General features: G+C 32.9%; 1 protein-coding gene across 1 annotated transcript in view; it reads left to right on the plus strand.

Annotated features, from left to right (window-relative positions):
- The window catches only part of LOC131075774 (flavin-containing monooxygenase FMO GS-OX-like 8), a 31744-nt gene extending 19958 nt beyond the window's left edge, over nucleotides 1–11786 (plus strand). Inside the window, exons 3-7 of the mRNA XM_058012661.2 lie at nucleotides 9902–10063; nucleotides 10233–10315; nucleotides 10427–10562; nucleotides 10779–10955; nucleotides 11492–11786. Coding sequence (XP_057868644.2) covers nucleotides 9902–10063; nucleotides 10233–10315; nucleotides 10427–10562; nucleotides 10779–10955; nucleotides 11492–11668 — 735 coding nt within the window. The 3' untranslated portion in view covers nucleotides 11669–11786. The remainder of the gene's footprint in view (nucleotides 1–9901; nucleotides 10064–10232; nucleotides 10316–10426; nucleotides 10563–10778; nucleotides 10956–11491) is intronic.
- Nucleotides 11787–12171: the final 385 nt, after the last annotated feature.

A 12171-nucleotide genomic window follows, 5' to 3' on the forward strand; every position in this document is an offset into this window, starting at 1 on the left:
TGGCTTGTAATCTTCTAAAATTAACACTTTGGACTTAATTTGGAGCAAAGAAAGTTTCATATTGAACTCCTCTTGTAGTAGACCCTCAAGGGAACTTATCAACACCATATTGGTTCGAAGGAGATATCATTTGTAGTTGTGTGGGTTTTGGAGCTCATGAAAAAAAATGAAAAAAAATCATGACAATGCAAATGGAATCACAACATATTTAGAGTAGATAATGCACAATCATGTCTAGAGACAAAGAAATCAAGTGTTAGGAATAGATTAGTGAAGATGCTTCATCCAATAATTGGTAGCAATATTTCTTGTTCTATTGTCAAACACTTCACACAACAAATTAACAACATTTACAACTTAGTTTGACAAAATAATTGAGTACCTTATAAACTCTCGTTTACTTTATTAATCTCAACTCCTATTTAATCTAATTTTATGATACAATTTGCTTTAATATTTAATTAGATTCTATATACCCTAATCTCCAAATACCTCTAATGTGTCACCTTAAATTTTCAACTTCTTTCTATTTCTAATATTTATTTTTTAATCTAAAGTTGTGCTTTACTTCACTGTCTTTCTGTCTTTTGATCAATTGCCTAATGTGATTATATGCCATAATATCTACCAAGATCTCATTTTCCAATTTGGTGGAGACCTAGGCTCAATCTGCCATCTCCATGGATACACATACTAATATTTGGCAAGTTTCCATGATTTTACCTCCCTCATTTATGATGTGTGGAAAATGTAGTGCACTAGATCACTTTGGTAAGATTGGAGACATGGTATTGGTGATGCCCCTAGTGTGGTTGTGAAGTGTCTTGCATTTTTAATGGAATGACAATGAAACCTAGATGCCTATATGAGATTATAGTGTGAATGCCCTAATTATATTGGAGGTTTGAAAATTTTAATGCAATTGCCTCTATAGTGACAAATTCTCTAGGGCCAATGTAAAGGTAGGTAAAGCCTGCAAAGGTAAAAGATTGAGGTACTGTGAAAAAAATAGATCCAAGACAATCTCTTGAGCTTAGAAGAACTAGATGCTTGTGATAGACCTAGTGGAGCCTCATGTGCATAGATTTACTAAGCAGTGGAATATTTTTTATTAAAGGGGTAGACAAGGTTTGAAGGGAACATGAACCCTTTTTACAAAACATTGTCATGGATGAAAACATAGCCGATTGACAACAACCTAATAACTAACAAAGAGCCAAAAGAAAACAAAAAACACAAAAAGTAGATAGACTAAATGCATATTCTTTAAAGCCAAAGATCTCTTAGTCTCGATACATGAACTTGGGGGGGCAAGTTCCTTACTGATGAATACCTTAATTTTCCCTTACCTTTCTTTCTCCAACCATAGTCCCAAGACTCAATTCTAAAACTATTAGTCCCTCTATCCTCTTTGAGCTCTTGCAACTTATTGGTTAAGACCTTTAACCCATTTGCATTGTTCTAGATAGAACACTGATTGATTTTGTGAATGGTATCAAGGTTGTTGTTGACTATGTTGGTATTTTGGTTATGTTGATATGGTTTTGTCATTGATGTCAACACCCATTAACACTTATCAACTCTGGCACTTTGGAGAATTGGCAATGTTCACTGACAAGCAAGTGACTTATGCACAATCACCGGTATCTGGTACACCAGCAAAATATATTGACTCACCAGCACTTGGAATGACATGAAAAATACTTGGTTATGTTGAAGACATCATTTGGCCACTTTGTCTTGGAAATTTGTTCATTGGTATGTTCGTGTTTGCATATTTGTTGTTACCGGCAAATAGGTCTAGGTTATGCATCGGTAGGCTTATCTATTCCAGATCAACACGACATGCTTTGGAGATGATTTTATTGTTATTCTAAAATAACTAAGCCAACATGTTGAATCGGATATTGCATTGGTTATTGATTTACTTGTAATTGTTTTATTGTAATATCTTTTAGAGCCGACCTACTAAAATTGGTCTTAGCTTATGGTATATATGTAAGATCGATATGCGATTAGGAGAAGGAATTGTAAAAAGGTATATGTGAGAATAAGAAGAGCTATACACGCAGACATCATTTGAAGGTGAAGCAAGGTTTTTGTGAAGATATATCAGAACTACACCGGTACTGATTCCAGCATATGAAGATGTTATTTTGAGCAGTACATCATTATTGGATTTAACCATCCAATTGTAGTCAGTATGACTCCTATTTGTGATTGAGCAGTGAGCTCTAGGTGCTTGGCCTTTCTGCATGTGCAAACCCCATTTGTATACACATACTATATGTAGTAGTATCATCTGATTGTGGGTAAGGTTTCCCACCGTGGTTTTTCCCCTTATAGGGTTTCCACATACAAACGTTGGTGTTATGTGTTGTGGATGTTATTGTCTTTCTGTTTTATGCATTAATCTTTACCAATACTGCAATTAACTGATAAACTGTCTACCAACATAAAGTTTGGTTTACTGGTATTAAGCATTTAGGTTGGTTAAATTGTTTTTGGTTTAAATTTATTAGACAACTGATTCACCCCCTAACAATTGGTATCAGAGCTTAGTCCTCTTTTGCAGAAGTTTAACAGCTTGAGGAGATCCAATGTCTACTAACTATTTCAGGAAGGACAGTCATAAACTTGATGGAACCAACTATGGCATATGGAAGATCAAAATGGAGACACATCTGAATTGCATTGGAAAGGACATCAGGGAAGTTACAAATAATGGCTATATTTCTCAGGTACTCAAAGTCAGCCTAATCCACCTAATCTGACCAAAGATGAAGAGAATGATTGCAAGGCAAGAGAAGCACTTTTGAGCGCATTATCAGATCAGCAAATCATGGGATTATCAGATAGGTCTACTACTAAAGCTATTTGGGATCATTTGGAAACACTGGATGAAGGAGATTCCATAGTCAAAATTGCAAAACTTGAAAGCTTTCGACTCAGGTATGAAAATCTAAAAATGGAAGAAGATGAAAGGATTTCTGCTTTTATGGAAAGAGTAAATGAAATTGTTTTGGGCATTAAATGTTGTGGAGGAACCTTAAGTGAAGATGAAATTGTTTCAAAAGTTTTAAGAGGATTGACACCAGCATACAAAATGAAAGTTACTGTTATAAATGAATTAAGAACAATGCCTAATACATCAGTAACTAGGGATACATTGATTGGAAAACTTTCAGCTTTTGAAATTGAGGAATTTGGTCCTGTCACTACTATAAAGACAGATTTAGCTTTTAAGGCATCAACATCATCTACACCATCATTTGACAAATTTGATTGGAAAGCCTTTTATGCAAGAGAACTTGAAGAAAGTAGGAGAGAAAATGAAGAACTTGAAGCACTATTTGCAAGGAAAATTCCTAAAGGTCCAGTTGGAAGTAAGTATGAAGGTAAAGCACCCTTTAAATGTTTTAACTGTAATAAGATTGGTCATATGGCTTCAAGATGCCTTGATAGCCATGCTAGACTAATAGAAGAAGCTTGAAGAACATACAAGCCTAACCCTGAATATCAGAGATACATATTTAAGAAAAATAAAGATAAATCTTGTTATTTTGCTGATGAAGGAGTCACTAATGATTCTGATGAGGATCCGATGGACAATGGATGGGATTTTGTTGCTATAACAAAAGATCAACTAACACCTACTATTCAACTTGTAGAGCAGGCCCTGGTAGCTAAGATTGAAGCTAAGGATGAATGGATCATTGATTCAGGATGTTCACATCACATGACTGGTGATAAAGGTAAATTCTTGAACTTTCAGGAATATAATGGAGGTCTAGTAAGATTTGGAGATGATAAAGCTTGTCTGATCAAAGGAAAAGGTACTATATCTCTTGATGGTAAGCATAATACTGACAATGTTTACTATGTAGGAGGTTTAAAGCATAATATTTTGAGTGTTGGTCAATTAGTTGAAAAAGGATTTCAGTTACAATTCAAGAATGGTAAATGCAAAATTATGAACAGAACTGGTTTGGAAATTGCAACTGGTAATCAAACTAGAGGTAACATCTTTCATTTGAATAACAATGAAAAGACATGCTTGATTGCACATATTGATGAAAGTTGGCTATGGCATAAGAGACTCTATCATGTAAATTTTGATTGCATGGTAAAAATAAGTACTACTAAGGCAGTTAGAGATTTACCTAAGATTGTCAAACCTCACAATCCGGTATGTAAGGAATGTCAATTTGGAAAACAAGTTAGAGAATCTTTGAAAAGTATTCCAAAAAAATCCAATAATGCTCTTGACTTAATTCACACTGATTTATGTGGTCCAGCTAGAACTAAAAGCTTACAAGGTGATAGATATTTCATGCTAATCATTGATAACTATTCTAGAATGTGTTGGGTTACTTTTCTCAAAGAAAAATCAGAAGCCCTTGGGAAATTCAAACTATTCAAAGCAATGGTAGAAAATGAAACCGGTAAGAAAATCAAATGTTTGAGATCAGATCAAGGAGGTGAATTTACATCTAAATAATTTAATGCATTATGTGAAGTGAATGGAATCGGAAGACAATTATCAGCACCCCAGACACCACAGCAGAATGGAGTTGTAGAAAGGAAAAACAAAACTATCTTGGATGCAGCTAGAAGTATGTTATTGGAAGCAAATCTACCACATGTGTATTGGAGAGAGGCAGTAAGTACAGTGGTCTATACATTCAACAAAGTTCACATCAAAGGAGAAACTGGTAAGACCCCTCATGAACTATGGTTTGGTATTACTCCTACTCTTAAATATTTCATAATATTTGGAAGTAAATGCTATATTAGAAGAGATGAGTATATTGGAAAATTTGATCCTAGAAGTGATGAAGGAATATTTCTTGGTTATTCATCTAAGAGCAAAGCATATAGATGTTTTAACAAAAGATTGTAGAAAATTGTTGAGAGTACAAATGTGAAGATTGATGAACAATTTAAAGGAACTTCAAGGTATATAGACTCTGAACCGGCAATAGAGATATTGACAAATGAACCTACATTGAACCCACCGGTAAAAAAAGAAGATCCAATTACACCGATATCATTTGAAAATTCCACTGTAACTGAGGAACAATAGCAAACAAAGACACCCCGGTATGTAAGATTGAACCACTCTGAAAATCAGATAATTGGGAACAAGTATCAAGGAGTTATGACAATAGGAAGATTGGCAAATGAAGAGGTATGTCTTATTTCTCAAATTGAACCATCATCAATTAATGAGGCATGTGAAGATAAGCACTGGATTAAAGCTATGGAAGAGGAATTGGATCAGATTGAAAAGAATAACAAATGGACATTAGTTCCTTGGCCTAAAGACAAAAATGTAATTGGAACAAAATGGGTATTCAAAAAAAAATTTAATGAAGATGGTAAGGTAATCAGAAATAAAGCAAGACTAGTGTGTAAGGGATATTCTCAGAAAGAAGGAATTGATTATAATGAAACCTTTGCACCGGTAGCTAGAATTGAGGCAGTCAGATTATTCTTGGCTTTTGCAACACACAAGAACTACAAAGTATATCAAATGGATATTAAATGTGTATTTCTGAATGGAGATCTTGAAGAAGAAGTTTACATTGAACAACTTGATGGATTTTCTTTGATAAATAACAAAGATATGGTTTGCAGGTTAAGGAAAGCTTTGTATGGGTTAAAGCAAGCTCCAAGAGCTTGGTATGCAAGATTGGATAAATATCTTTTGAAGATTGGTTTTTCTAAAGGTAATGCTGACAACAACTTATACTATAAAGTGACTAATGATGACATCTTGGTTATAGAGGTTTTTGTTGATGATATAATCTTTGGAGGAGAACATGGATTATGTAAAGACTTTTCTATTGAAATGCAACAAGAATTTGGAATGTCTATGATTGGAGAGATAAAATCCTTTTTAGGATTGCAAATTTCATAGACTAACAAATGTATATTCTTGAGTCAATCCAAGTACTTGAAGGAGTTACTAAATAAATTTGGGATGGAAAACTCTAAACCGGTAAGCACACCTATGACTATAAATGATAAATTATCACTAAAGGATGAATCTACACCTATCAATCCGACTAGGTACAAACCTATGATAGGAGGTTTACTGTATTTGACACAAACAAGACCTGATATTATGAATGCAGTATGTATTGTTTCAAGATTTCAGAGTAATCCTAAAGAAAATCATGATTTAGCAGTAAAAAAGATTTTCCGGTACTTACAAGGCACTACAAATCTTGGTTTATGGTATCCTAGAGATGAAAACTTTGAATTATGTGCATACACATATGCAAATTGGGCAGGAGATGTGGATGATAGAAAAAGCACCACCAGCGGAGCATTTTTTCTTGGAAGCAGATTAATTTCTTGGTTGAGTAAGAAACAAAGTTGCACATCTTTATCAACAGCAGAATCAGAATATGTTGCAGCAGCAACTAACCGTACATAGGTATTATGGCTTAAACAAATGTTGAAGGACATAAAGATAAAATGCAAGGAACCTATAACTATCTATTGTGATAATACTGCAGCAATTGATATATCTAATAATCCGGTACTACATTCCAAAACTAAACATGTTTCTATCAAACTGAATTTTCTGAAAGAGAATGTTGAAGCAAAAGAAGTAAAACTGGTTTATGTGAATACTAAAGAGCAGATTGCATATATTTTCACTAAGCCTTTGCCTAAAGAGACTTTTGAATATATCAGAGATCAGCTTGGGGTCATACCCCCATCGATAGAGACTTAGACAGTTGATGTTTGTCATCAACCGACAGAATTAACAGAGAAATATTTTACTCCGACTTTGATGATAAGAGCTACTTCTCAGGGGGAGTAGTTGGTATACTGATTTGGTTGGTATTTTATATTTGAATCTAGCTTTTGTAGTAACTTTGGCATTTGATGTCAAAGGGGGAGAGATTGATATGGAAAAACACAAGGAAAATACATATTACTCTCAGGGGGAGAGATTGTTACTTTGGGAGAGATTGATTACTCTCTGTATCTGAATTTTGATTTCTGGTTATGATCTCTTTTGGGAGATTGTTGGTTTTTGGTATTTGGCATTTCTATTTTGGCACTTTGATGATTTTTCCATCTTGTGTTGCCATCAATGCCAAAGGGGGAGATTGTTGGTATTTTGGTTATGTTGATATGGTCATGCACTTTGGAGAATTGGCAATGTTCACCAGCAAGCAAGTGACTTATGCACAGTCACTGGTATCTGGTACACCGACAGAATATATTGATTCATCGACACTTGGAATGACATGAAAAACACTTGGTTATGTTGAAGACATCGTTTGGACACTGACTTGGAGATTTGTTCATTGGTATGTTCGTGTTTGCATATTTGTTGTTACCAGCAAATAGGTCCAGGTTATGCACCGGCAGGTTTATCTATTCCAGATCAGCACGACACGCTTTGGAGATGATTTTATTGTTATTGTAAATGCACTATGCAGACATGTTGAATTGGATATTGCATTGGTTATTGATTTACTTGTAATTGTTTTATTGTAATATCTTTTAGAGCCGACCTACTAAAATTGGTCTTAGGTTATGGTATATATGTAAGATCTTATTTGCAAGATCGATATGCGATTAGGAGAAGGAATTGTAAAAAGGTATATGCGAGAATAAGCAGAGCTATACACGCAGACATCATTTGAAGGTGAAGCAAGGTTTTTGTGAAGATATATCAGAACTACACCGGTACTGAATCCAACATATGAAGATGCTATTTTGAGTAGTACATCATTATTGGATTTAACCATCCACTTGTAGTCAGTGTGACTTCTATTTGTGATTGAGCAGTGAGCTCTAGGCACTTGGCTTTTCTGCATGTACAGACCCCATTTGTATACACATACTATATGTAGTAGTATCATCTGATTGTGGGTAAGGCTTCTCACCATGGTTTATCCCTTACAAGGTTTCCACGTACAAACATTGGTGTTATGTGTTGTGGATGTTATTGTCTTTCTGTTTTATGCATTAATCTTTACCGGTACTGCAATTAACTGATAAACTGTTTACCGGCATAAATTTTGGTTTACCGGTATTAAGCATTTAGGTTGGTTGAATTGTTTTTGGTTTAAATTTATTAGACAACTAATTCACTGGCCCCCTCCCCCCCCCCCCTCTCAATTGTCTCTGGGACCTAACAGACTACTTGCAATTTATCCTCAAGATCTTTAAATTTATTGGCATAATTAGACTTTAACTAAGAAATTGCATTTTTTATAGCATTTATTGAAACCTAGATCTCTTTTAGCTCACTAGAAAAGGGAGAGAATTCCTCACATTCCCATATGTATTTTTCACAATCTTCTTGTTTAGGGCTCTAACTCTAATGTTGGTCTAACTAATTTCATGAAATAACTTTTTGGCAATTTTGAATTTCCCACCAATACCCTCACGCTCCAAACCAAGAATGTCACTAACTTCCTCCCTAATGGTACAAAAAAAATGTTCCCCTACCCCTTAGAAATATTATCTAAAGAGTGCATGTTAAAAGCTAATCCTTTCAAGGAACCCTGATGCCTCCTTAACTCACCCAAGCAAGAAGACTCAACCCACTGATCAATCATTTTAGATTTTCCTTTAGACATCTCTTTCTAAATCTTATTTTCTCCTAATTCACCTTTTTGACCTTCTCGGTTATAGGGGAGACATTATAACTTACATTTAAGAACAATTACTAAAGGAAAGGCTTAATAAATTTTCTTGAGATTGATTCACATGAAATGACACTTATATTTAAATTTAAGACACACAAAAAAATTCTAAATGAGAAATTGTATAAGTGAAAGGGGAGAGTTTATAAGTGAAAATAGGATATATTAAATGGAATTGGGTTCCAAATAAAATGGTGACATTTTTTCTCTCACCATAACTTACCATAAATGTAGGAGAGCTTTGTTGGCTATCCTACTTACCTCCCTTAGTGAAATCTTTGTTCAAGTAATCCATTTTGTGGTGGGAGTACATGCATACTTTTGATTTTCATAGTGTTACAACATCACATGTTAGGTGGGTTTTGTCCAAGAGGTGTTAAAGAAGGGTTTTGGTTTTATTTTTAAGGGGGTTTCTTATTGGATGGTCTCAAGAGGTTAGTGGGTTCAATTTATTGCAATGCAATCATATAAGCCAAGTTTTATTCATTCCTTGGATTGTAAATTTATGGAGACGAGGAGATTGGTAGTGTAAGTGATTTTTATTCTTGAGTGTCTCCAAGGTAATATGCACATATTTTGGGGGTCTTATAGTTGCTAATGAAGATTTTCCTTTGCCATGTTTGTTGACATGAGTGTAATTGTGAAGGTAATGAATGTGACAACATTCTAAAACTAAATTGCAAATACTGTAATAACCTCTTTAACATTATACATGAATATATACAACTTTATTTAAGGTAAATAAGTATGCTTAGTCATTTTAATGTTTAATATCTTTGGTGTATTTAAAATATACAATGCATTATTCCTTTCGTTTCTACTTTATTTCCCATTTAATGGATTGCAATTCTATTGCCCAAGGAGTAAGCACTCAACTTTATTTTCAAGTTGTAGAATCACTTAAACACATTAAGACTTGTTAATACACTTTTAATCTAGATGTGATTTTAAAACTTTATGCAATTACCGATCCAATCAATTTGTATGTTAAGTTAACAATGCACTGTATAAGATTTATTCTATTTTGAAAGGAATGAAATTAAATTCAAAGTTAATTAATATCAATAACTACAATAACCATGATTTTTTTTCTCCCCTATTTGGAGTTTGATTTGGCACATATCCAATGAATACAAACATGGCTTAAATTGCAAACGACCATTGCCTTATGTTAAATTTATTCAATTCAATTTAATAATATGTCATGTATATCTTGAAAGGTTGTGGTTATTATTGGGAAATCATCAAGCGCATGTGATATTTCATTGGATTTAAAGATGGTGGCAAAGGAAGTTCATTTGTCTATACGATCAACAAAACATGAAAAAGATACAAAAGTTCACATTGATTTACATCGCTTTAATGTGCACCTACATCCTATGGTAAGTATAACATTAAAATCTAATAGATGAATGTAAAATCCATGCATATATATTTATTATGAAAATTATTTTGATTAGTTATCTATTTTCTATTCGATAATTATAGGAACTTGATTTGAGACTAAACATAAAGTCAAGATAGGTCCTTATACTATTATTTTTAGTGTAGATAACCTATTTAGATGAAGATGGAACTGTGGTCTTTGAAGATGGTTCAAAAATCATTGCTGATTCAATTATTTATTGCACGGGGTAAAAATATTGATACATTTTCTACTTCTAGCCTTATTTAACAAGCTTGAGCTTTATATGTTTCTCATTTATTTCATTAAATTCTATTTTTCTCATAAAATATATCTATAGGTATTCTTATTCAATTCCATTTCTCAATACAAAAGGAATGGTGACACTGGAAAATAATTGTGTGGGTCCATTATTTGAGCATATATTTCCTCCATTATTAGCTCCTTCTCTTTCATTTGTTGGGATACCCCAACAGGTAAGTTTTTTCTACATAAAATTTATGTTTTAATATTCATTTTCTCTTATAACATGGCTGAATTATCATTTTTAACATACTAAATTTTAATGGTAATATAAGCATAAAATAGCCAAGAAACTAATTTTACTTCATTATTTGAAAATATATTCTATATGATTTTTTTTGTCCTTACTAATTCAGTGAATGTAAATGGATCATTATGGTTGCCAATAGGTTGTAACTTTCCCTTTCTTTGAGTTGCAATCCAAGTGGATAGCAAGCATATTAGCAAGGAAAGTGAAACTTCCCTCAAGAAGGGACATGGTTAAACTTGTGAAGGAGTTATATGATCATCACTTGGAAATGAGTCGCTTATCAAGACGTCTCGTCCATGACATTGAAAATTTTGAGGTTACTTTCTTTCTCTTTGATTTTAATTTTTTTCTTTCCTTTTAAGATCTACCTACCCTTCGATTGACATTATATCAAATTATTTCACTTACCTATATTATGTCTCTTGCTAGTCCTTCTTGTTCCTAGTATTCATAGATTGTTTTCCTCACTTCTTTGTATAGATTTAACCCCTCGTGTTCATAACTTCGATAAATAAGCATTTGCAATGCTAAAAAAAACATTACAAATAAATTTAAAATTCATCAAAAGTCAATATATAAATTAACAAAACAATATCCATATATATGGAATAGTCTCATCCCATAAATTCGAAAATATAATGGATGTGTAAATGTTCTTTTTAAATTAATTTGTCTTCATTGTCTTGTTATTTTTGTAAAGTTCTATCCAATTCTAGTACACAAAACCTATCATTCAACACCTTTTTATTATTCAACTATATTATGCTATCTTATAAATATTTTAAATTAATATCTTTATTTTGGTGGTAAGAAATTTTCTGATTTACTTCTAGCATGGTAATGTTTGTGCAGTATTATGACCAGCTTGCAGATCGATCGGGAGCAGCCCGTTTTGAGGAATGGAGGAAAGAAATTGCAACAGAAAACCTTAAGCTAATTATCTCTTATCCGGAAATGTTTAGGGACGTATGGGATGAAAACTACCTACTTGAATTGATGGAGAAATTCCCTACAACCATGAATAATTAATTGATGACATAGTAATGGCTAATTTATGACAAAATTATAGTATTTCATGTGTGACAATCTAACTACTAGAAATTTGAGGAGCATAGGTGCTTCTTACTTGTAAAGTTTATAAATACTCATTTGGAAGTTGTTAGTATGATTATTTCTAATATATATAGTTTTTTTTGTTTTAAATAAATAATTTTTTAAAAACATTTATTTGAATGTAAGTTTAAAATAATTATTTTATGATTAAAAAAACCTTCTTTTACTTTTGGAATATTGTTTCATAAATTTTGTTTACAATGCAACTTAATGTATGTATATAGATGAAACATAGATGTAACTTAATTTAAAATATGTTCGATAAACTTAACGACATGTTCAGAGCTAGATAACTCCACAGATCAAGAACATCTCAAAAATTAAAAAAACAAGCAAATTTTCAAGAAAATTTTAGCAGCTAACTTACCTTCATGACATAGCCATTTTTTGTTTTCCTCATAAAGGACTTGCTCTACAAC

The sequence above is a fragment of the Cryptomeria japonica genome, chromosome 3 (genome assembly GCF_030272615.1).
Source record: "Cryptomeria japonica chromosome 3, Sugi_1.0, whole genome shotgun sequence".
In the NCBI taxonomy this organism is placed as follows: domain Eukaryota; kingdom Viridiplantae; phylum Streptophyta; class Pinopsida; order Cupressales; family Cupressaceae; genus Cryptomeria; species Cryptomeria japonica.